The sequence below is a fragment of the Tachysurus vachellii genome, chromosome 11, assembly GCF_030014155.1.
Source record: "Tachysurus vachellii isolate PV-2020 chromosome 11, HZAU_Pvac_v1, whole genome shotgun sequence".
Taxonomy (NCBI): Eukaryota; Metazoa; Chordata; class Actinopteri; order Siluriformes; family Bagridae; genus Tachysurus; species Tachysurus vachellii.
Window position 1 is genome coordinate 18,351,552 of NC_083470.1, and position 27,459 is coordinate 18,379,010.

A 27,459-nucleotide genomic window follows, 5' to 3' on the forward strand; every position below is an offset into this window, starting at 1 on the left:
TTGGAAACTGGATTACCCTTATTCCGGGCCCCCAAGACAGACAAAAAGGGGCGGAGGAGTTACTCCACAAGCTAAGTTAGTGGACATAAGTCCTCAAGGCCCTCAGTGGGCAAATGCAGCCTCTCCTGTTCCGACCGACTCATGGGGCAGGGGACAGTAGGCCCGCAGTATGACTGGACGGCTAGGGCATATCCTGCCCCAGGGTGCAGAAAAGCCTTGGACATGCCAGGGGAAAAAGTTCTAGGCAGGCGGGGGGTCGGCGGCGATCGACAAGGCCTGCAAATGCCCCACTCTCTTGAGAGAGGCCAAGGCTAGGAGCAGAGCCAACTTCAGGGTCAGAAACTTCTCAGGGGCTGACTCCATGGGCTCAAATCGGGGCTACCAGCAGCCCCTCTAGGACCACAGAGAGGTCCCAGGAAGAAAGGTGCGGTCTGCAGAAAGGCCTCGGCCACGTCCATACCAAATCCACTCCACCACGTGCGGGTGGAGACGTCACTCCCCGGGCCTCAGCACCTGCCTCGACAGGAAGTCTGCCTCCCTATTTACATGCCCTGGGATGAAAATTGCACTCAGCAAAAGGAACCTGGTCTCTGCCCAGAGCAGAATCTGCTGTGCCAACCTGAAACAGGGGCACAAACACAGACTGCCCTGATGATGGGGAACCACCGCAGTGCTGTCTGTCCGTACTAAGACATGGCAGCACGTGAGGTGTGGAAGAAAGTGTTAGAAACACAGTCCTCATCTCCAGGCAGTTTATGTGCCACAAGAGATAAGGGCCCTCCCATAGACCCTGGGCAGGACGGCCATCCTAGGCCGCTCCCCAACCCGAAAGCAAGGCGTCCGTCGAAAGAGTCATGCGATGGTGACACGCCCCTAGAATGGGACCCAAGGCCAGAAACCGGGGTCTTACCACATAAGAAGGGTATGAAGCCAACAGCGTGTAACCCTTATAACCCTGAAGGGATGTCTGAGAGGATGAAAGCCTGCACCCCTGAGCCAGAGCTGGAATGGCCTCATGTGAAGCAGACCCAAAAGGGATGATGTTGGCTGCTTCCGACATGAGGCCGAGCACCCTCTGTGCTAGGCGACAGAGAGGCCTCGGCCTAGCCGAATAGCTTTCACCGATGACAAGATGGAAGCCACCCGAGCGGGAGAGACCGCACCGTGGTGGAGTCCCAAACTACCCCCAGAAAGGTGGTTCTCTGAAAAGAAGAAAGCACACTCTTTTCTTGGCTCAATCTGAGGCTTAGAGACCTCATATGGGCAAGCACAGCATCTCGATGACTGGCTGCCATAGCCTTCGACTGGGCCAGAATGAGCCAGTCGCCCAGGTAATTCAGTACGTGGATGCCCCGGAGACACAACGGTGCCAGGGCAACGTCCATGCACCTTGTTAGCGTGCGTGGTGAAAAGGGCTAGGACAAAAGGAAGAACACAATACTTCGTCCCCAAAAGTGAACCTGAGGAACTTCCTGTGCTCTGGCAGAATGTGAAAATAAGCGTCCTTAAGGTCGATCGTCACAAATCAGTCTTTGGACCTGATCTGGGACACAATAACCTTGAGCGTGAGCATCTTGAACGTGTAAGTCTTCAGAGTACAGTTCAGGGGTCTCATTTATAAAACTGTGCGTAGGATCCCTACTAAAAGTTTACGTACGCCCAAAAGCCAAAAATGGCGTACGCCAAAAAATATTCCGATTTATAAAACCATGCGTACGCACTCCTCTAAGCAATGTTCCCTTTATAAATCACAGATCACCCGCAGATGTGCGTATGTGAACCAGCCTCATATCCCGCCCTGTACACGCCCATTTTTACCTATAAATAGTCAATGCAAATCACTGCGCGGGCACGAGAGTGGACCTCGTTATAATGAGTTTCCTCTGCGCTCTGCGGGTTTAAAAATGGGTTGAGGAGTCAGCGTCTCAGGGGGTAGCCACTGTCGCCTGCAGGTTATAATTATATTAAAAGCAACATTGTTATAATTATATTAAAAACAAAATTGTTAGTTTCTACTTTTTAATATTGTTAAACTCACCAAGAAGCCAGCCATCATGTACTGCGCCTGCATTTAGTCTGTTCCGTACACTGCTATGTGTCAAGATAAAGGAACCAGGCCAGCGTGCCACAATGTTTGTGAGGGTCATGTTGGAGTCACATATGATTTGCACATTAATAGAATGCACATGCTTTCTATTAACATAAGCAAATTAATTTTCAGATGATGTCCTTATAGCAACATGAGTGCAGTCAATTGCACCGATTACATTTGGGAAACCAGACATTGCAGCAAATTGCATTTTAATTTCGGCCTGTTCTCGCACAGTGTAGGGGAACCTGGTGTATCGACTACCCATATTAAGTATACCATTCAAAACGACAGATATTATGGCACTCAGGGACGGCTGTGATATGTTTTTTTATACGAAATAATTTACCTGTCTGCCAATTCCCGCTGGAAACAGCCGGTTGCCAAGAACCCCAGAGTGGTGAGGACTTAAATACATCTAAATCGGCTTATTAGCCAGTCATCATCATGGGCCAGGAAATCATCATGGTCCCTGAAAACTCGTTCTCTCCTTATTCTGCCATTGGCGTAATCCTCCAACAGTGATAGCAGTGCCATCATGAAGCATTACATACCTGGGTCACCGGAGGATTTATATGTTTCTAGCAATTAGACTGATCGTTAACACCTTGACAAAATCACAGAATTAATTTGTGGGCGAAAATTTAAGACGAAAATGTTATAGTGAGCCTTGATGCCCAAAGACGCCTGGCACAGGCTCCCCGTGACCCGAGAAGTTCGGATAAAGCGGTAGAAAATGAATGAATGAATGAATGTTATAGTGAACAAATGCTTCTTCATGACAGTTTTGTAATGAACACTGTAATAGTTAGGACCGATGATGAGTAGCGATTGTGCTTAATGACTTTGACATTTTATGATATATGTACATTAAGGAAAATATTTCGTTTTTACACTGTGTTCTGCAGTTCTCTAATAAAAGGTTATTTCATGCTATTCTGTATCACATGTAGTCGCGCCATCTCCTCCTGCGCTCCTGTTGTGGACAATGTGACTGTAAGGCAGCGCTGATTATTATTTTTTTTTTTTTATACATTTTGAATTACGTTTGGATTTAACTAGATGTATATAGCCTAAAACAGTCGGCACAAATAACACTGTTGGATTTAATCTTCATGATAATGTGGATATAACGTATGAAATGGAGTGAAAATCAATTTATTAATTCTTATAATCGTTCTTCCCACATTTATTTTCTACAATCTAACTTCAATTCACGACCTCACCATCTGTGTCGCCAATTCCATTTGTCTCCAGAATGTGCGTATGCACGTCTCAAAGTTTGCTTAAAGGTGCGCACATTCTCCCGTCAAGTTTGTTTTTTATAGATCAGAACCTTTGCGTGGGAACTGGCGTACGTATGTTTCCAGCCCCGTTTTGTGCGTATGCACGCTTTATAAATGAGTCCCCAGAACCCGCATGTCCAAAATCGGACTCAGCCCCCGTCCTTCTTGGGGACAACAAAATATCGGCTGTAAAAGCCAGAGTTCCGCTCTGGGAGGTGTACATACTCTATGGCCCCTTTCCTCAGGATTGAGAGAGGTTCCTCTTGGATGAACACCGCCTGGTGTCTGCCAACAATCGTGGGCAGCACACCCTGTAAGCGTGGTGTAATGAACACGGGACAGAGCGGACCCAAACGCAGGATAGCAAAAATAAACAGGGTTTAATAACATAAAACACGAAACATGACACGGACTAGAGACAGGACAAAACCACAGTAGATGCCACGCTGCACAAGGCAACGCGTCACAGTTAAATAGACAAGGTAATTACAACGGGAAACAGGTGTGTGGAAGCGGGCAGGAAGAGACAAGGGGCGGAGCAGACACGTGACGAAGAACATAAGCAAATGCACGTGGCCAAAGTCCGGGATGAGTCCTAACACGTGGAGGACGGGAGGAGAACTGGATCCTGTAGCCTTTTTCTACGGTATCCAGGACCCACTGAGACACACCTGGCAGAGGTTTCTCCGCTGCCTGGCTGTCTGATAGTGGTGTCAACCTCTCGCAGACCTCCCGGGTGACCTGAAACTGGCAGGTGCCAACCCAGGGAGATCAGTACAAGGAAGAGGAGCAAGCACAGACCCTACTGCTCCCTGAAACGCTGGAGGCGGCGGTGCAGGCAGTAGGGGAGCCTGAAAGCAGCCGACTGGCATTTTACCTGATGGTGCCTGTCGATGACAGTACTCACTGCATCGCCGAACAAGCCCTTAGGTGACACCAGGGCATCCAGGAGAGAGGACCTATCCTTATCTTTAATATTAGTTAAATTGAGCCACAGGTGCCTCTCCCTGACAACCAGCGCATCCATTGCACAGCCTATGGAGCGGGCCGTCTGCTTTGTGGCACAGAGCGCAACGTCAGTGGCTTGGTAGAGCTCAGATACCACCTGAGGTCCCAACCCTGGCCACTGTCGAGCTCTGTCAGCAGGTCAGCCTGGTAGGCCTGCAAAACTGCCATGTTGTGCACGGCTGCACCTGCTTGGCCTGCTGCTGTGTAGGCCTTACCCACAAGGTCTGAAGTAGTCCTACAAGGCTTGGATGGAAGGCAGGTTTCCTCCATGGAGGCGATGTAGGTGAGAGAGGCTTCAACAGGCTTTGACCCCATAATCTATAATATACAGATATACGATAATATACGGCTTTCAAGCTCTATAATGGCTGACATGGCTATAATAGTCAGACATGGCAGGAGAAAAATACGCGCTGAAAATGGATTTCTCCAAAACCTTGACACCTCGGCATGGAGGTCTGGGAAAAACGGCAGCTGCCCACGTGAAGGTGGCCTATGGCCTGAAGTCAGAAAGAGGTCGTCTAGCTTACAGTATAACAGACACTTACTTCCTCTTCAGGCCAATCTAATTTTAGCCTACACACATACACACACGTGTCACCGCCTCGAGAAGCTCCTCGAACACCGCTGATTGTGTCAGCTGTTCAGAGGGGGGGAAGCCCCTCCCCGCCCACATCGAGCTCCTCAGAGCCTGATGCAGAAAGCAGCATGCTCACTTCATGGTTGGGAGAAATCGCAGCGCAAGCTCCCGAAACCGAAACCGAGCAAACGGAGTTAGGGGAGAGGGAAAGAGAAAGGGAAAAACCCGCCTCTTGCTCCATTTCAGCACCGAGTTCTCTCGAAAGGGAACCCTCCAATGTCGCTGAATTACAACAATTCTGCAAAGATGTGTGGACCAAAATTCCTTCACAGCTTTGTTAGAAAACGCCTATACACCTACTAGTTATCTAATCAGCTAATTGTAGTCACAATAGTGCTATTCATAAAATCATGCAGATGTGGACCAGTAGCTACGAGCAATTTTCACATCATCAATCACCATCAATCACAAAAAATGTCACCTCATTTAGATGTAAAAGAATTTCTAGAACAGATTTTCATGTACAAGAATCTCTAGATCTGGCATGTGGAAAAAAGGAAAAAACACTGAAGACAGAAACTGTGTTGATGAAAGAGGTCAACAGAAGATAGTCAGACAGATATGAGCTGACCAAAAGGTTACAGTAACTTAGTTAATCACTCATCTGAAGCAAGCAGAAAAGCATCTCAAAATGCACAGCATATTGAACCTTGATTGTTGCAAAAATGGCTGAAGCAACAACCATCTCCATATTTGTTATCAAGTATTCTTTTTGCTTATGACAATTTTATTAGTTGTCCCTATGAGGCCCTTTAAACACATTGGATTCAATCTCAGAGAGGTTTCTGAAAACAAAATAAAGTAGTTCTTCTGTTAGTCCTAGTTTCCTCTAAAAAGAGTAGGAGATTTTCAGGCATATTATTTACCTTCACCCACCTGGATTTTGCTCTGGGTTGTTTTAAAGCTATTCTGCACGCAAGACCAGGTTCCACCCTGGAAGTGCCCTCAGTAAACGCTGATCCAGCATGACTTTTTCCTTTTTCCTTGTGAGTCTTTGGAATAAGAAAGACTGCACATACTATGCCCAGTTCAGTTGCTTAAGGCCTACACCCACCACTCAGGCCAGTGGTCTAAGCCTCTGTTTTTTGTAACCTGATTTGAACTCTCATTTTGTTTGTTTTGATACTTTTGCATATCTCAATATTATGACTGTTCCTATTTTTGTGACTGTTTGCATTACTTTTGGCATTCCCCCATTTTTGTGTGTCCCTACCTTTTTGCTTACCATTTGTAAGCTTTGTAACACCTTGCCCTTGCATCCAAACTCTGTGAGTCTAAATACAAATGAAATGAACATGTCAGTCCAATACTTTTGGATAGGACTATATGTCAGGAAAACAGTATCTGATCAGATTCTTTTTAATGATTAATAAAATGACACTAATTAGTTAGTGGTACTGGACATACTATCTAAAGTACCATTTAAGAGTATGTAGTAAATAACTCTTGTGATAGAGTTACTTGGAAACTGTGGATTCACTGTGCCAACCCCAATGGGAAAAGCCGAATGTAGAAGAATAAGGATAAGAAGGTGACAAAGAAGAAGAAGTGAAAAACTCTTGTGACAGGCTAAACACAGACATACAGTAGGTGGGGGTAGTAGAAAAAGGCTTTCTGTTATATAATAAATCTATAATAAAGGTTCCAAGGTGAGGGGCAGTGTGCTCTGTGGTGGTTGCTTCCAAGCAGGGCTGAGCAGCTACTTGGAAGGACCCAGGGAGCTTCATTCTTACTGACCTCACAAGGTTTTGGAAAGCAAAGAGAAGCATGTTTCTGTGTACCCCCTTGATACTCTCTTTGCTTCTTACGGAGGGTGAGCTTTGAGTGCTTCTGCCACCCTGTCTTGCAGCCATGTGCACTCCTGCTTTCCATAACAGGTGCTGAAGGGGCACTGTTTTTCAGCACCTGGGTGGTAATCATCTGATGAGTGGTTTTATCCTGCTTGTGGGTGGCAGTGTGGGTTCCACAATCACAGAAGATTAATCTAGATTTATAATTGCTAATTAAAATTCTGCTACTTGTGTTTCATCACTGTTGGCTTTCTTTGTGCGAAATTTTACTGTGTTATATGAAGGACGTGTGAAACAAAAACTATTTTAAAAAGTGTTCATGGGATTAAAATATCTGGCACCTCTCTATCTTCCTGTAAATCAGTGTGTATGTATGAGTGAAAATGAAAAAGACAGGCATGGAACAATAGGACAATATGAGTTGAGTGTTTGTGTGTGTGTCAGCAAACCTTCTTGCCACAGTTCGCATTGATGTGCCATCCTGGATGAGCTGCACTAGATGAGCCACTTGTGTGGGTTGTAGTCTCCGTCTCATGCTACCACTAGAGTTAAAGCACCGCCAGCATTCAAAAATGACCAAAACTTCAGCCAGAAAGCACAGGAACTGAGAAGTGCTCTGTGGTCACCACCTGCAGAACCATTCCTTTATTGGGGGTGTCTTGCTAATTGCCTATAATTTCCACCTGTTGTCTATTCCATTTGCACAACAGCATGTAAAATTGGTTGTCAATCAGTGCTTTCTAAGTGGGCAGATTTCACAGAAATGTGATTGACTTGGAGTTACATTGAGTTACAAAGTGTTCCCTACACGGCAACATAAACAAAAAAAATACACCAGAACATGACACCAAGTGGACACATTTTTCTTATTTCAGAATCTTCTCCAGTTCCACATCCTCTGAAACTAAACTAAATTCATTCCACCCTAGTTTTCAGATCTTAATAAACGTGAACAGTACTTGCTGTTTTATGTACAGATACCATTTGAAATGACACACCTGAAGGTCATTATTAAAAAATTGTTATAAAATGATGGCAAGAACACTGAATACTTCAAATAGTAGTTGCAATAATCAGTATGTTTGGGAAAAAAACTGTAATATGTACAAATTGATTTAAAGTATTCAGAAGTATAAATATCAGGTGTATATTATAGATTACATCTATTGCTTATAGCTGAGTTCTGTTGTAATGCACTGTACATGCTGGCACAATAATGGAAACACTTTTAATCATGGGTATAAAAAGAGGCAAAGTTGTTAAAGTGAGTATGAGAGATAACCAATATACTGTAAAAAGGAGTTGATTAGATAAATGTTGAAAAGATTGTCTTGTAATTTGCTGACAAAAGTTTCTGTCATTTCCAGCTCTTCCCCTTCTCTCCTTCTGTCTCACACCTACTCTCTTTTTCTCTTTTGCTTGAACACACACACACACACACACACACACACACACACACACACTTACTTTCTTTTGGGAGGCAGCAACATATAACCTAATATCCCGTCTGCTTTGATCCAGAGATAATAGCCAGAGATTTTTTTTTGTGTGACAGAAGAAAGTTTTTTTTGTTTAATGTCATTTCTTCGTAACTGAGACAGGGCTTATAGTGGTGTTTTTTAAACAAATATTTATGTTTAGCATATTGTATGTAAACTTAAACTAGTGTATTCTGTATGCACATAATTTGTGTATGTTTATTTATGTGTTCACACAGGTCCAAGAGTGGCTGTGTCTAAACTGTCAGATGCAGAGAGCCCTGGGAATGGATATGACCACACCCCGTTCCAAAAGTCAGCAGCAGATTCACTCTTCCCCCCAACAACCTAAATCAGACCCTGTTATACCCCTTCATTCCCAGCCTTCAGCTCAGCCAAAATTGCAGACTCGACCCCAAACGCAGCTTAATTCCAAAATCCAACCACAGGCTCAAAACCAGGCTTCACTAGGTTCTCAGAAAGAAAGTGAAACTACTGGTCCTTACCAGAAAGAATGTCAAAAAACAGGTCTTTCATCCCAATCTGGTTCTTCTCAAATTCTACATCAAGGAGCCCAGACAGGGTCCCAGGATCAGAATGTTGAGTTTAAGCAGAGAGGTCCAGGTGCACCACAGACTAGTTCACGCATCCCTCACCCTGGTGCTGTGCCATTGCCAGGCCTGGCTAAAGCACCATCACAGCCAGACCTTGGTCGTGCATCTCCGGTTCACCATGTTGGCCGATCAGAGCGTATCCGAAGTGCTGGAAGTTCCCCGGCTCGCCGTCCAGCCTCAGTACATGAGTCCCCTCCCCAGGACGGCTTGACAAAGCTATTTGGGTTTGGGGCATCGTTGCTGAATCAAGCAAGCACACTAATCTCAGTTGATCCCCTCCCTGGAGGAGGAGCCTCAGCACAACCCTCTCCTGCCCGACAACAGGGCACCCAAGGTACTAAAGTGATCTTCAGCGATGCTAATTCTAAATCGATGACTGGAGCTCTTGGCTCAGACAAACAAGGAACAGGGGTAACTGCATTTCCCCAGGGTCCACAAGTCCCCTCACAAAAACAGCAAAAACAGCCTCACCAACAGCAACAGTCAGTGGCCTCACATCATCAAAAGCCATCACAGTTGCCACCTCACCATCTAAAGTCAGCGCAGCAGCAGTCCACAGGACATCATCAAATGGTACCACCACAGCAGCAATCACCAGCACATCATCAGAAAGCTCAGCAGCAGCAATCTCCATTGAAGCAGGTGCAGAAGTCCAAAGTTAGCTGCCCCTTGTGTAAGACGGAAATTAATATAGGATCCAATGAGCCGCCCAACTACAACTCCTGCACCCAATGTCACACGCAGGTCTGCAATATGTGTGGCTTCAATCCAACACCTCACCTTGTGGAGGTAAGTGTACAACACATATTCAAATACACTCAAAATGGCACCACATATACAGCCAGCCTTAACAAGGGATTTGCTGGTCTTAATCTCTTATGGTCTCACAAGTAAAATCTTTTTTTGTTCACTTTTTTTTTACAAATTCATGTTTATTATATTTGCTCCCTTATGTGTAATGTGTAATATATGTCTTTAAATATATAGACACAAACATTATTAGGCCAATCTGTTGTTCAACTGACCACATTATGACATTATTGTTTAAATAAATAAATATGAGAAGATGATGGACCATTTGGACCAGATGGAGTTTATGCTGGGGTCTGACCATTAGCAGATTTAGGACCAGCTTTTTAGTCTTATTTGAATATTCTCTTTGTTTCTTCGTGTACAATAAATGGCAACATAACATTTATTGTGGGCAATTACCTTTACAGTTTCTCCATTGGTTTAAATAAAAGGCAGTGTTGTTAAAATTTGTCAATGGACTTACAAACTGACAATAATCATTTAAATAATCTTGACTTTATTAGACAGTATTCATTAGACAATGATGTTATTCAAAGTTATTGAACAATAGGAATATCTGAGTTTAAGGGGGCAGCTCTTATTGTAATTGGAGCTTATTTTAATTGTTGATGGGTGAAATAATACCTTACATGTTTGAGAAAACTGCAGAAATTATATCTTCAATACATTTCTCACCATGAACCCTGTTTTATATTTCAATTTGCATATGATAAAAATAATTTCATGCCACCAGAAACTTGGAAATGACACTAGAAATATGGAATCATGCATATACACACCCCGTGAATACCTTCTACAGCTTCTATAATAAATTCTCAGTAGAGTATGTAGCATGTAGAATGTAGTCTTATTTATACTGGTGATGATGGATTTACTTTCATTATCGTTTACTACTCCTTCTACTTACCCACAGTCCATAGCTAAAGATCATTTCTTCTCAGGTTTCACAGTGTGGTGGAATGAGCAGCAAGCATATGAAAAATGTGGGGCTCTATTTTAGTGTTCATTTCCAGACATAGCGAAACAGAAAAGGAAAGGTGTTGGGTTTAAATTAATACATTATCAAGAGCTGCGTTTAAGAATAAATCAGTAATATCCAGACAAACTCTCTCACTGATTGTGTTGAATGTACATTTTACTGCCATTTTCTATAGAGTTATCTGGGTAAAAATGTTCACTGACAATTTTGACAAACTTTGCTGACAAAAACTGTGTTCCTGTGAATAGATATTATGCCAATATTTCAGATGTAGTGTAATCAAAGCAAAGAGATTTAAACAATTGAATACACAATAAAAACAGCAACAAAAAGGCAGGAAATATAAAGATCTTGCAAAAGGTAATAAGAAGAAATTAACAAAAATCTTTATTTTTTGGATCAATCAGGCTGGCACATCTTGGCACTATTTTCCCACTCTTTCTTCCAAAAACATTCTAGATCAATGAAATTGCAAAAGGCATCTCTTGCGCAAAGCATTATTCAGGTCATCACACAGATTTAGTTAAATTTAAGTCAGGGCTCTAGTTATGTCATTCAAAAACATTGATCTTCTTTTGTTTAAGCCATTCTTTTGTTTATCTGGATGTATGCTTTTGGTAATTGCCAAGGTAAAAGATGAAATTTCTCACACAAAACATTGAAACTTGAATCGGATGAGCAAAAACAGCAGAACCATGCCTACAGGCAAAGAACAGGAATCTGAGGGTCACAAAATCACCTGCTCATCCCATTGAATCAGCTGTGGTCTCATTTCATCTGACAACCTGTCCATCCCCATAGCAAACAAAAATGGACTCAAATCCGATCCTTGATGTATCTCCACTTCCACTTTGAACTCCTCTGTCTGACCTACAGCACATCTCACTGCTGTCATGGTCCTCTCATACATATACTGAATACTCTTACATACTTTTCCTGACATCCTCATAAAATACCAAAGCTACTTTCTTGGCACCCTGTCATATGCTTTCTTCAAATTCACAGTGCAGCTCCTTCTGACCATTTCTCTACTTCTCCATTAACATTTTCAGATCAAAAATTGCATGACTAGTGCTCTTTCTGGGCATGAAGCCATACTGCTGCTCACAAATATCCACTTCCTTTCTTAGCCAAGCTTCCACTACTCTTTCCCATAGCTTCATTGTGTGACATCAAATTTATACCTCTGTAGTTGCTACAACTACAGTATGCACTTCACCCTCGTACTTAAAGATCGGCACTAGAACACTTTTCAATTCCTCAGGCATCTTCTCACTCTCCAAAATCCTATTAAACAATCTAGATAGAAACTCCACTGCTGTCTCTCCTAGACACTTCCACACCTCCACAGGGATATCATCTGGACTAACAGACTTTTCACTCTTGATTCACCTCAGAGTCTTTCTCACCTTATCCTTTTCAATCTTCAATATTCACCTCTCCCCCTTCTTTCCCTCTCATTTTCCTCATTCATCAACTCCTCAAAATACTCAGTCGATCTTCTCTACACACTCTCCTCATCTGTTAGCACCTTTCCATCTCTATCTTTAATCACCCTTATCTGTTGTACATCCTTCCCATCTCTATCTCTCTGCCTTGCTAAACTGTACAAGTCCTTCTCACCTTCCCTCATGTCTAACCTGGCATACAACTCATCATATGCCTTCTGTTTGGCCTCTGCTACATCCCTCTTCACTCTGCACTGCGATTCCTTGTAATCCTGTCTACTTTCTTCTGCCTTTTTACATACCACTTCTTTTTAATTAGCCTCCTCCTCTGAATGCTTTCCTGTACCACCGTTTCCTTATCTTCTTTTCTCCTTCCAGATGACACACCTAGCTCCCTCCTACCTGTCTTCTTGATCATTTCTGCTGTAGTATTCCAGTCATTTGGAAGCTGTTCCTGACAATCTAAATCCTGTCTGAATTAATCACAGCATTCTTCAACCACATGGTCTTCTTTTCTAGCTTTCTTCTCCTCTTCTTCCTGACCACCAGAGACATCCTACACATCACCATCTGACATTCAACATTCTGAATCAGATTATAAAAGAATCAGATTGAACTGAATGAAATAATTAAATTAGCTAATGACCTGTGAACATATGTTTTAATGTCAGGTAAACAAAATTACATAGTATTTCTTTTTTGGCAGCTTACAAGTTTATCTGTCCATAATGGTATTCCAATATGCAACAAATCACTGACAACACAAATAATGCAACAGTTAAAAGAACATGAGCATGTAGGTCACTTCCACATGGTCAACATTGTCTTTTTCAAAGACTACAGTCCTCTCATGCTTAGAAAATATTTTTTAAACAAAAACTGTTTATTGACCATAAATAGCTAAATAAAAATAACACTAAATGATGAATTTAAGTACACACTGACTATTCCCATTGAGAATGATGAATGTCTGCAGCTTCTCTTTCTAGCCACAAGAGGGAACCCTCACCAGAGTATAAACACTTCTGGATCATGTTTTCCACTTACTGGTTCAAGGATATTTAATCAATGCTCTCATCACACACATATGCGAAGTATACTTAGTTATATCTACATACCAAGCCATTCTTTGTACTTTCCATTGCCATTGTCTGTTTGTGTTTTGACCATGTGTTTGTGTTTCTGGTTTGCGATTTTTTTTGGATTTGTGATTTTTTGGATGTATTGGCTTGTGGACTGTCTTGATGTCTTACAGTTTCTTTCACCCTGATTTTTGATTGCCGATTTGTATTGTTTGTTTTTTGGCTTTTTGCCATTAAAATTTATAAATGAATTCAAATCCATCAGTGACGTCATTACAGAATACTTTACGAGAAATTAATCCAACAGAGATTTCACAGCTCCAGACTATCATCGCCCATCAGAGACAGACTATGGTGGCTTATCAGTAACAGCTTACATCACTTCAAAACATGAATGCTCACTTGCTACAAGCTCTTCACAGCCTACTGGCAGCTACTGTAGGCCCAAAACCAGCTTATCAGCTAGAGAACACTAAGTATGAAATTGTCATGTTGCTGAAGACTAAAAAAACTTGCAATGGGCTTTGGCTGATTGGAATTGGAATTATGACATTCAGCTCTGCAGGTCATTCAGTTATTTTGCACAATTTATCCATGCCTTGTTTGTGCAACCCACAGGAGGAAAGGACATTTCAGTGCAACTCCTTGAGCTACATCAGGGCACAGAACCAGCAGTAATTCTTGCTTCTTGAATTCTAGCAGCTTGGAACGATATTTGTGTTTGGAATGATATCAGGGCTAAAAGCTATCATCAGGGTGGGGCTCAACCCGAATTTGCAAGCTGAGATGGCCTGTAAAGATAACAACCTGGACATTCACTGCTGTGAAATAAACATCACAGCTGTCAGACATCTGTTCATCTAAATTCATTTACCAAATGAATATGAAGACCTAAAGGAAGTTTTTAACAAAGAATGTGCCACCAAGCTACCCCTGCACCAACCATGAGACTATACAATTGATCTGAATGTCTAAACCCACAAGGGCAGAATTTAACCCTTTTGATTCCTGAAATGAAGGCAATGGAGGACAACATCAAGGAAGCCCTCACCAGTGTTTTTTTTGTTTGTTTGTTTTTTTAGAAGAAAGATTAACTGCTATAACCGTATCACCTTCAGGCACCTGTATCAAAAGTATTCACCAAGCTTAATATAAGAAGTTACAACCAGATTCACATCCACGAGGGAGATGAATGGAAGATGGCTTTTCTAACATCGTACGGTTATTACAAATACCTTGTTATGCCATATGGGCTGACCAATCCACTGGTCATTTATCAATCGTCTGTCAATGAGATTTTCAAAGATGCGCTCAACAATTATGTCATCATTTACGTAGATGATGATTTGATCCATTCATTCATTCATATTGACGATGTGCACAAGGTGGTAACCCAGCTTCTGGAACACCAACTTCTGGCAGAGAAATGCAAAAGCAGAGAAATGTGATTTCCATCAAGTTTCACTAACTTTCTACGTGATTTACTCACAGGGAGTTCAAATGGATACAAGTAACGTTTCTCGGCTTTGGCAATTTCTATAGAAGGTTTATTCAAAATTTCAGTACCGGGCAAGCCCCCTTATCATACTCCTGTGGGGAAAGTCCAGGAAACTGCATTATAATGAGAATGTCCATTAGCCTTTGAGCAGCTAAAAGGAAGCTTAACCACTTAACCCATAATACACCATCCCGACCTTGACCTCCCTTTCATGGTAGTAGTCGATGCCTTCTGCTGTGGTATAAAGACTCTACTGTTCCAGCAGCATGGCAACCAAGGGAAGCTGTTCCTCTGTGCTTTCTTTTCCAGAAAATTTACCCCGGCAGAGGTAAATTTAATTTTTATTTATTTTTTAGTTTTGTTATTTTTTTGATCCTTCGATGTTCAGCAGAGAATGGTCACTCCTGAAGTCAATAACCATCTGTTTAGTTTTATCAACCTTCAGACACAGATTGTTGACTCTACACCAGGCTTTTAGCAGTTACACCTCTTCTTTGTATGCTTGTCCTTCTTGCTGATGAGAAGCACTATGGGCGAACTTGATGACTTAGTTTGAGCTGTGCATTTTTGCACAGTTGTGAGTCAGCAAGGTGAACAGCATTGGACTGAGCACACAGCCCTAACGGTCTCTAGTGCTTAGTGTGGTGGTGCTGGAGATGCTGTTCCTGATCTGGTCTGATTAAGGTCTCCCAGTCAGGAAGTCCAGGATCCAAATGGAGAGGGAGGTATACAGTCCCAGCAGGCTCAGCTTCTCAATCAGGTGCTGAAGGATGATTATGTTGACCTGAAGACTATGAACAGCATTCGTATGTAGATGTCTTTGTTGTCCAGGTGGGTGAGGGTTAAATGAAGGGTTGTGGCAATGGCATCATCCGTGGAGTGGTTTGGACGATATGAAAACTGCAGTGGGCTCAGTGAGGGTGGTAATCAAGTCTTGATATGCCTCATGATTAGCCTCTGAAAGCACTTCATTATAATGGATCTGAGTGGAATGCCGATGTAGCTGGTCACTAATGTCATGTACTCCTCCAGGTTGACGGAATCGCCGTTGGTTGCAGCCTCCCTGAAGATGTTCCAGTCAGATCAGTAATAGCCCCATGCAGTTCACATAAAACCTCTTTGGCATTAGCGCTGGGGGAAATGTATACTCCGACAATGAAAACCGTAGTGATTTCTTGTGGTAAATAAAATGGCCTGCATCACAAATTCCACTAACAATGAGCAGTATCTAGAAACAAGTGCAGTGTTCTTACACTATTTCGTGTTGTTGTAAACACACACACCACCAACACGAGCCTTACAACACAGAGCTGCCTTTCTGTCGGCATGAAATGAGGTGAGCCCATCTAGCTGAATGGTGGCATCTGGAACTCTGTCACTGATCCACCTATCTGTGAAAACAAAGAAGCAGTTTCTGAACTCTCGCCGTGTAGTGGGCTTTAGTCGGATGTAGTCCAGTTTATTGTCTGGGGAGCAAACATTTGAGAGTAGAATGGATGGGAGAGCCAGCCGGCTAGGGTTTGTTTTTAGCCTAGCACGGGCACCCGTCTGCTTACCACGCTTCTGCTTCCTCGAGCACCGCTTTCGGCATCTCCTCTCCTGTTTATCAGCATCAGGTGATGCCGAGGACTCGAGGCATGGTCTCCGAGCAAGCCTGCACATCATTGTGCAGGTTGGTTGTTGCATGATTTCTGTACTGTATAAACTGCTGGCAGTTGTATCCATGAACACCACTGTCTCTGATGTCCATGTACTATGTATTGTAGGGCTAAGCCCTTAAATAGCACCATATCGGATTCGGAGTGGCAGATGCGTGCTACTGCTGTGCCACCATCATCATTCAACCATGCTCCAACCATAGAATTTGCCATGCTCAACTACATAGTTGCTCCATATTTCCCTCATTTTCCTTGTGGCATGCTTTTATAAATCGGTTGTGACTTTGCTTATTCCTTTCAATTTTCTACCATTTCAGGTTCAAACTATTTAAATGAATTACCTTTCCTAAAGTAAATTTTCTTAGTATAGAGTTTGACTGTATTTTTAGTACATGAAAAAGTGAACTATCAAAATCTATTTATTGATAGATACTTCTAAATGGCATACAATACAGTCCAATAGCTAAATTTGTTATATTCCTACATCCCACTATATCTGTAGATGCTAACTGAGATTTCTTGGACCTAAAATCAAATTTAAATTATATTTGTAGTAATTTTATGCCACTATGCACTCTTGTGTTTCATAACTTTGTGAATGATGTTTAAACAACAAAATCTGTTCAGCCTTCAAGATATAACTGCCTCTATTGAGTGCCCACATACAGCGGGTAAAATAAGTATTGATCACCTTTTTTCTCAGTAAATTTATTTCTAAAGGTGCTATTGACATGAAATTTTCACCAGATTTTGGTAACAACCCATTCAATCCACACATGCAAAGAAATCAAACCATAGATGTCCGTAAATTAAGTTATGTTCAATAATGTTAAATGACACAGGGAAAAGGTTTTGAACACATGAAGAAAGGGAGGTGCAAAAAGGCATGGAAAGCCAAGACAGTCAGTAATTAGAAAGCAGAACTGCCCCTTGTGAATGCAAATTAATATCAGCTGGTTCTGTCCAAACTGATGGCCTATAAAAAGGTCTCGTTACCAAGGTATCACACAAGAAACATCTCATGATAGGTAAAAGCAAAGAACTCTCTCAAAACCTTTGCAACCTTATTGTTGCAAAAAATTCTGATGGCATTGGTTAAGGAAGGATTTCAAAACTTCTGAATGTTCCAGTGAGCACTGTTGGGGCCATAATCCGTAAGTGGAAAGAACATCATTTCACCATAAACAGGCCACGACCAGGTGCTCCTTGCAAGATTTCTGACAGAGGAGTGAAAAGAATTATCAGAAGTGTTGTCCAATAGCCAAGGATCACTTGTGGGCAGCTTCAGAAAGACCTGGAATCAGCAGGTACAGTTGTTTCAAAGATCAAACAATAAGTAATGCACTCAACTGCCATGGCCTGTATGCACGCTCATAACGCAAGACTCCGCTGCTGAAGAAAGGACATGTTGAAGCTCGTTTAAAGTTTGCTGCACAACATTTGGACAATACTGTGAAATACTGGGATAATATAGTCCGGTCAGATGAGACCAAAATTGAACTCTTTGGATGCCATAATACACACCATGTTTGGAGGAGAAATGGCACTGCACATCACCCCAAAAACACCATACCAACAGTAAAGTTTGGAGGTGGGAACATCATGGTGTGGGGCTGTTTTTCAGCATACGGTACAGGCAAACTTCATATAATTGAAGCAAGGATGAATGGGAAAATGTACAGAGACATTCTTGATAAAAATCTGCTGCCATCTACAAGCAAGACAATGATCCCAAACACACAGCCAAGGAAACTCTCAACTGGTTTCAGAGAAAGAAAATAAAGCTGCTCAAATGGCCCAGCCAATCACCTGATTTGAATCCAATTGAAAATCTATGGAAAGAACTAAAGATCAGAGTTCATAGAAGAGGCCCATGGAACCTTCAAGATTTGAAGACTGTTTTTGTGGAAGAATGGGCCAAAATCACACCTCAGCAATGCATGCAAATCGTTTCTCCATACAGGAGGCATCTTGAAGTTGTCATTACCAACAAAGGCTTTTGTACAAAGTATTAAATATGTTTCAGTAAGCGTGTTCAATACTTTTTCCCTGTGTCATTTAACATTATTAAACATAACTTAATTTACAGACACCTATGGTTTGATTTCTTTGCATGTGTGGATTGAATGGGTTGTTACCAACATCTGGTGAAAATTTCATGTCAATAGCACCTTTAGAAATAAATTTACTGAGAAAAATGGTGACATGTTCAATACTTATTTTACCCGCTGTATATTTCCTAGTAATGGCATACTGAATTTGATATCAGTGTACAGTTATACCAACTAATTAACTTGTGGCTTCATATTAAGCTTTTAAAATGCACTATTTGCCAGATTGGGATATGGTGTGTTTTTTTTTCTAAAACTCTGTAATTGAAGATGTTAAATCTTATAGTTTTTGAGAATTTATCTGGAAAATCACCTTGCTCTGCACTCATACTCAGTTACTCTTGTCCCTGTTTGCTCCACATATATTTCAGTCTCTATCTCTCATCAGCCAAGGCTCCAGGCTGACTTAGGAATTATCATTTATAAATCTAGATATCTAAACTGAATTCAGTAAAGCTATTTTTAAAAACAAAAATCTATCTTGAATAGTAATAACTGGACTTTTTTAAATGACTGGAATGATCCACCCATTTGGACACTTAGAAAGGTGGGACATTTTACAGGATGACTATTATTTTAATGTGTCTATTTTAAATTTAATTACACCAACATTCACTTTTTCCAATTTATTCAGAAACAATAATGACTCTGATTTCACTGACAACATTGTCACTGTCATGCTTGTGTAAGAGGCATTTCATTTCAGGAAATAAAAAGACCTTAATTTAGCAAATGAGCATACACTATCACCAAAAGTTTGTGGACACCTGACCATTCACGTCCATAGGAGTTTTTCAACCTCACATTATTCAAAGGTGTGTTGTCATACTGGAACAGGTTTGAGCCTTTTAATTCCAGTAAAGGAAAATGTTAATGCTTTAGTATGCAAAGACATTCTAGACAGCTGGGTGCATCAAACTTTGCCAAAATTTGTGTAAGAGCAAAATACAGGATTGATGGTCTGGTATCCACATACTTTTGGCCATTTCAGTCAGGACCACTTGTCAAAGAAGGTTTATTGCGAGCATACAGTTAGTATTGGCGGGATGGTTTTTCTCACGTGCCTGTCCGTGCACATGCACGGACAGGGCAGGGAGGCAGCACTGGGGAATGAATAGACCCCCAAAACAAACCATATGCCAGAGGGGACCCTCCAAAATAACTGTTGCGTGGCGCCGTATACCGCAAGCGCGATCGGGGGCGTCTCGGCCGAGCAAGGCGGCATGCGATGTATTTTTAGAGGATGCGTCGCCCTGGGCTGGCTTTGCAGCGTAATCGCGACAAGCTTGTTGCTAAAACACATGCGGGGGGAAGCGTTACCCTGGGCGAGCGCAGAGTGCGGCAGCATAGCCGAGGCGGATCGTGGGAGGGACTGAAGCTACCCTGAGCAGCGGGGACGACAACGCGTGTATAACCACCCCTATAGAGGGGACGGCAGGGGCTGCGCACCCTGTGGAGTCTCTGGAGCTGGGAGCTGATATGCATAGCGGGGGGCGTGAAATGAGAGCAAAGGCAGTAGCGGGAGAGGAGAGAGAGAGGGAAGGGAACAAACATTAGGATGACAAGCATGATCAGAGGAGGTCCATGGCTTTTTGAGCATTTAACATGTCCTTAGTTCCCGGACGGACATAACGTTTGTATGCCGCGGAGGACCATCGTCCCAGACTTTTTAAGGTGGGAATCGTGGTGACCGAGGCTGCAGTTGTCGCGGCTCCGATGCGGAAGGAGTGGGGCATGTAGAGCTCCGGTGAGAGGCCACAGGATTGGCAGGCCGTGCGTGGACGACCGGTGAACCATGACCTTGACATGGCTTTGCTCTCCTCGGTTATAAACAGCGGTTCGTCGGGACGTGTGTGAAGGCGAAGACCCAGATACCAGGACATGGAACAAAAGGGGCAGAAATCTGTATTAGTGCAAGCGATTGTGACAGGAATACCTTTAAGATCTTTGTCGGACTTTGAATGTTTTAGAAAAATTGAAAAATAATGTTCGTCAAGGGTGACATCAGAGACCCCAGGTCATGGGAGGCGTCGAATTTATTGTTGCGTGTCGTGAATTCACCCACCCTGAGGAAACCGTAGAAAGCACACAGAAACACCACCTCCAGGAGAAGATCCTGATAAGGACTGAAGCACCCCGTCTCAGTTTAGTTGACCAGTTTATTGACGAGAGGGATTGTGAGAGGAAGTCGCTTGTCTGCGCCTTTTGGTGTCCTTTTCCTGATGCCGTCGAGGAGTAGGTGGATGGATGGATGCCCCAGCAGACTGCAGACAGACGGGTCCAAGCATCTTAGGTGGAATTGGATGCCTGTGACTTGGCTTTTGATGGAGGAGGGTTGCATTTTCTGAGCTTGAAGACAATGTATGATATAAGCGCTCACGATTGCGAGGTTACGATTGCTAAAGCTGTGAGCCGTGCGCAGTAAGAAGTTGCAGGTGATGCATGTCCACGTTAGGCACCTTAGAAACTTGTTCATAAAGGGGACTGAGGAACACCCTTTGTTAATAACGTGGACGGTTGCTTCGTTATAGCAGTACACGAGAATTTGTTTCTTGGACCACAGATTACCCCAGAGGATGCACGCCATGACAATGGGACATAATTCTAACAAAGCCGTAGAAAGAGTGTTGGGGTTGGGGAAAGAGTTGACAACTCTTTTGGAAAGGAGCTGGTGAACCACTGATTATTAAAGAGACCTCTGAAGCCTCTTGAGGGGGCGGTGTCGGAAGTCTCTACCGCATTGTTGTAAAAAAAAGAAATTCCGTTCCATCCTGCGCATAAAAGGGCCCAGAAATGCCCTTCAGATTTGCAGCCTGCGTCCAACGTCATTGAATCGTGCAGATTCTCAGCCGTTTTTGACATGTCGAGGAGTCTGGAAATGAAAGAGCGACCTTGCAGAATGATCCGCATAGCGAAATTTAAATGTCCTAAAAGAGAAAGCAGTTCTTTCTTTGAGATGGAGTCGCGTTGAAAGTGTGTTTCATGATTTCCCTAATGCGATCGAGTTTATCAAGGGGCAGCAAGGCTCGCATGAGATTGCTATCTAAATTAATTCCGAGGAATTCTAATGTATTTGAAGGACCCACTGTTTTTTTGTCTGAGAGGGGGATGCCCAAATTGTTGAAGGTTTCTTTCAGAATGTTGATACTTCACTCTGGTTGAGAATTGGGGTAGTCGACGACGAGGAAATCCAGCAGAGCGCTTCGAGAATCCAGCAGAGCGCTTCCGATAAGGTATCGAAGATGTGCGGGCTGCTGCGGCAGCAGCAGTGAGTCTGACGGCAAAGTATTGTTTGTCACGACATTGTTTTTATCTTTTTCTAATATTTTGGACATGAACAGAATGTTTGAAATGGGTCCATAATTTGATTGTTTGTTAGGATCTAAATTAGGTTTCTTAATGAGGGGCTTAATAACTGCCTAACTGAAGGATTTAGGGATGTGACCTAAAGATAATGAGGAGTTATCGGCTGTACATATGTAACAAATATTTTATTGATTTAGATGTAGTTATAAGATAATATAGCTCTTCCTGTCCTCTACTTGTAAAGCACTGTAGTTATGAGACTGGATCATGAGACAGGTTGTTCTTCACTCACTCATTTTCTACCGCTTATCTGTGCCTATCTCAGGCGTCATCGGGCATCAAGGCAGGATACACCCTGGACGGAGTGCCAACCCATCGCAGGGCACACACACTCTCATTCACTCACACAATCACACACTACGGACAATTTTCCAGAGATGCCAATCAACCTACCATGCATGTCTTTGGACCGGGGGAGGAAACCGGAGTACCCGGAGGAAACCCCCGAGGCACGGGGAGAACATGCAAACTCCACACACACACACACAAGGTGGAGGCGGGAATCGAACCCCGACCCTGGAGGTGTGAGGCGAACATGTTAACCACTAAGCCACTGTGCCCCCCCAGGTTGTTCCTGATACTTTAAATTTTATTAGTAAAGAATCTCCTAAAGACCTCATTAATGTGAAGTAATAGTGTTTTCAGATATCTGTTTTTTGTTAATCTAGCCACTGTGCTAAATAAGAACCTGGGACTGTTTTGGTTATTTTCTATGAACCTTTGAGCCTTGGGACTTCCGGGTTAGAGTGAACGCTGGCGAGTCTTGGCTGCTGCTGCTGTCCCCGATAACAACAATTATAAACATCATATACACTGCGTAGACTACAGTGAGGATCTATTGTTTATGGCTTGTACTTGCCTGGACTGTACTACCTCTTGTACAGTCCGCAGTACTGTTTCAATACTCTGCTGCTGAACTTTTGAGTTTCCGTCCGTGTTTGTATGATTCAACACCTCCTGCACTGCTTGCTCATCCGACATCTTATATCTGCCAAGACAGAAATATATTCATCCTGGCTCTTGGCAGAACCTCTGTTATAATAAATCCAGTGATATAAAGTCATTATGGTGAGCTGTTCGACGCCCACCAAGGAACGCTGGTCGCCACGGCGGTCAGCGTGTGCTGGTGAACCTGGCTAACTCGGCTAACTTGGCTACCAGACCAAACAACAACAACACTGTCAGTTTCGGTCTTCTTAACATCCGCTCACTTACGAGTAAGGGGCATCTTGTGCAGGATCTTCTTGCTAATTGCAAGATTGATTTTCTCTGTTTAACCAAAACATGGCAGCAACAAAATGACTTTATTGCACTCAATGATGCCATTCCGCCAGGGTTGGTTTACATCTCTCAACCATGTGATTCTGGTCGAGGAGGAGGTCTGGCGATAATGTACCGTGAGAAGTGGAGGTTGATGTCTTTGAATGTTTCTGCCTCCCACTCATTTGAGGCTGCAGTTTGTCTGCTCTCTGGATCTACTCCAACTATTATCAGCACTGTATATCGACCACCAAAGTTTAACAAGGATTTTATCCCTGACTTTGCGGCTTTTTTGAATCAAATAACTACTCTCTCACCAAATATATTTCTTGTGGGGATTTCAATATTAACATGGATGATGTTCACAACAATCTTACTAAAGAATTTACATCTTGTTTGGATAGCTTCGGACTGCAGCAACATGTGAATTTTCCCACGCATACTAAAGGACATAATTTGGATTTAATCTGTTGTTCAGTTGTCTCTCCAGACAACCTTAATTCAGACTTTTTTCCATGTACTGATCATCTGTTACTGTCTTTTAATGTTAATCTTCCACTTTTCAAATCGAAATCTGCACGTATGATATCATTTCGGAAAATTAAGGACATTAATTTGTACAGCTTGTCTTTAAGCATTGCAAGGCTTCCTAGGGCTGACAGCAGCTCTACCCCAGATAACTTGGTCTCTCACTATAATAATAGTCTCCATAATTTACTGAATACTTTTGCTCCACTTTAGACTAGGGCTGTTTCGTTTGCTGTTACTGCACCCTGGTTTACTCCTTTTCTCAGGCAATTAAAAGCAAAAGGACGGCTTTCGAGACTTTTTAGAAGAACTGGCCTTACTGTGCACAAGAAAATGTATTCAGAAGATATGTCTCACTATAAAGACACTATTGCTAAAGCTAAATCTACATATTATTCTGGCTTAATTGGTTCTAATGAAGGGAATTCAAGGGTTCTTTTTTCTTTATTGAAAAAATTTACAACACCCCCGACTCACTTCCCTCTCATTTGTAGTCAGCTGAATTCTGTAATACTTTAGCATCATTCTTCACTGCAAAAATTGAAGGCATTCATCATCAACTTATGGCCACTCCTGTTTCTACTCCATGTGTCTCAGTTTTACCTGCTTCCTCATGACTGTTTTCGGAGTTTATTCTACCCTCAATTGATGATACTTTAAAACTTGTTCATCAATCTAAATCTTTAACTTGTGTTCTTGATCCTTTACCAACTGGCCTTGTTAAGGCTACTGCTTCCTCTCTGTCCCCTTTTATTATGGATATTATTTATTCTTCCCTTACCACTGGATCTGTTCCTTCTCTTTTCAAAACAGCTGCTGTAAACCCAATTCTAAAGAAACCAGGATTGGATACCAACAACCTTAATAATTTTCGTCCTATTTCTAAACTTCCTTTTATTTCTAAAATTTTTGAAAAAGTTGTTGCTGCTCAACTTCATATTCATTTGTCTGGCAATTATCTATATGAACAATTTCAATCTGGTTTTCGCCGATTTCATAGCACTGAAACGGCTCTTTTAAAAATGACAAATGATTTGCTTATAGCAGCTGATTCTGGCTTACTATCCATCCTCCTACTCCTTGATCTGAGTGCAGCTTTTGATACAATTTCCCATGATATTCTTTTAGACAGGCTTTCCACTACTGGCATCACCAACATACATTTTAAATGGTTTCATTCATATCTCTCTGATCGCACACAGTTTGTTCAACTAAATTCATTCACCTCTTCAGTATTTTCTGTTACCTCTGGTGTACCCCAGGGCTCTGTCCTGGGCCCTTTGTTATTTATTACTTGCCTTTTACCCCTTGGACATATTTTTCATAAGCATCAGGTTAAGTTTCATTGCTATGCTGATGACACCCAGCTCTACCTTTCCAAAGAATCGCATTCCAAATTACCTTCATCTGCTCTTACTGATTGTCTCATTGACATAAAATCATGGATTTCAGCAAACTTTCTTAAACTAAATAGTAATAAAACAGAATTTCTCATTATAGGCACAAAATCTGTGCTTAACAAATTTTTACATTTTCTTATTTCCATTGATGAATCTCTCATAGCTCCCTCATCTCAGGTTAAGAGTCTTGGTGTCATCATCGATGGTACCCTTTCTTTTACCTCTCATGTAAATAATGTTACTCGGGCTGCATACTTTCACCTTCGAAATAATAGGCTTCATTCCTTTCTCACGAATCAACCATCACTCTTGTTCACAGTCTAGTAACCTCCCGGCTTGACTACTGTAATTCCCTTCTTATTGGGCTTCCTCACAAAACCCTTCATAAGCTGCAACTCGTTCAAAATTCTTCTGCCCGCATTATCTCTCGTACTTCCTCTATCCATCATATTACACCTGTTCTGGAACAGCTACATTGGCTTCCCATTATTTTTCATATTAAGTACAAAATTCTTCTTCTAACATTTAAAGCTATCCACAATCTTGCACCTTCATATCTTCTTGATCTTCTTCATACTGCAAAACCAATTGTTCCCTCTGTCCATCTTGTAACTATGGGGAATAGAGCTTTCAGTTACTCTGCACCTCAGCTCTGGAACTCACTTCCATCTGAACGCCGCAATATTGATTCTCTTTCATTATTTAAATCTCAGCTTAAAACTCATCTGTTTAGTTTAGCTTATTCTACATTATAATTTGTACTGCTGGTCTAATTTGTATCGCTATGTAGTTATTCGATTCTGATTGTCTTTGTTGTTTTTTATTTTTTGTACGGTGACCTTGAGTGTTCAGAAAGGCGCCTTTAAATAAAATGTATTATTATTATTATTATGAGTTTGCCCAGGTGCTCAGACCTAGCAGCTTTTAGAGCCTGCTTATAGCTGGATATACTGTCTTTGTATGCAATTTTAAAAACCGCTAGTTTAATTTTTCTACACTTTTGCTTGAGGTTACAGGTTGCTCTTTTGAGGGCACGAATATGACTATAATACCATAATGCTGGTATTTTGTCTCTAACCTTCTTTAATCAGATGGGGACAACAGTGTCCAACATGCTTTTGAAGATACTGCCTATGCTGTTAGTAATTTCATCTAGATAATTTGCGTTTAATAGTATAGTAAGATGTTGAGGCAGATCAGACAGGTTATTTTTGAATCTGTCTTTAGTGGTCAGAATAATAGTTTTACCAAGTGGATAATGTGGTGAGTGTGGTGACAGTTTTGATCGACTCAGAGGTGATGGTAAAAGCAAAGAATTAAAGAAAGAATTTTATTTTGCTGCAGCAAAATGTGTCTCCATCTACATTTGTTAATGCCGGAGCATAGTCAGTTTGCATTGGAAAGTCCATGTCTCTAAATTGTTGTCTCCACTCATGTCCTCTGTTCACTGTACAGCAGCAGTGTGCTCATGTCAAATTTCAACTCTGTGTCTCTGTAACAGGATATTTAGGATGTCTCTCAGGTGATTCATGTGGACAGCACTAAACTTTAAGTGAACCTTCACCCTTCTTGACGTATATCAGTGCTCAGGGTGCAGGCACTGCCCTTTCACACTTGTCCCACCTCACCGGGGCTTGGGAACACTACCAGTCTAGGCTGTTTTGTGAGTTAAGGTCATACAGATGTAGTCTCAACCCACGTTTCTCTGCCTCTGTGGTGATGATGTTAGAAATCTCTCCAACTAGTTCTTCTGGAATGGTGAAGTAGGCAAGGTTTCTTCTTTTACGTTCAGAGACGAACAGCTTCACCATTTAGAGGTGGTGACAGCTGAATTCTTATTTGTAGGGGCTTAGTTTTACCACAGGTGGAAAAAAACAGACTTACCACTCAGTGTCAATTATATCTGTGACATCAGTGTGATGGTGTGTGAATTCAGCAGCTATTTTTCTAATTCATCTCAGGTGATGTTCGACTGGTCTGATTCAGGTTGAATTAATTTTTTTTGTTAAACACGGTTTTCCCATGGGACCATACTGAACACCCTGTTTTTGCACACATCCCAGCTTTCTCCAGTGTTGTTTCTCTTTAACAGTGCTGATCACTCATACTCTGTAATTCAGTGAGATCGAGGATAGAAGAAGACAGTTTAGTCATGATGTTTGTGTTTTGTTACTGCTCAGGTTGTTTTGTTGCTGCCTTTGCTGCTGCGTCAGCTTTGGTGTTACCTATGGAAATAGGATCATTATTATGCTTTTGGAAGTATTATTGTGTGCAGGAGGGCCGTGGGCTACAGAGCCAGGCCAGCCACGCACGCCCGAAACCCCTACAGTACCTCGGCCCAACCCAGGCCTGTGTACGCCGGTGACCGAGCCTGTCCACATGGGTGCCAGACCGGAAAGCTCGGTCGAGGC

General features: G+C 42.2%; 1 protein-coding gene across 1 annotated transcript in view; it reads left to right on the plus strand.

Moving 5' to 3' along the window:
* The window catches only part of bsna (bassoon presynaptic cytomatrix protein a), a 118,161-nt gene that overhangs the window by 35,759 nt on the left and 54,943 nt on the right, over positions 1–27,459 (plus strand). The window contains exon 3 of the mRNA XM_060882083.1: positions 8,531–9,694. Coding sequence (XP_060738066.1) covers positions 8,531–9,694 — 1,164 coding nt within the window. The remainder of the gene's footprint in view (positions 1–8,530; positions 9,695–27,459) is intronic.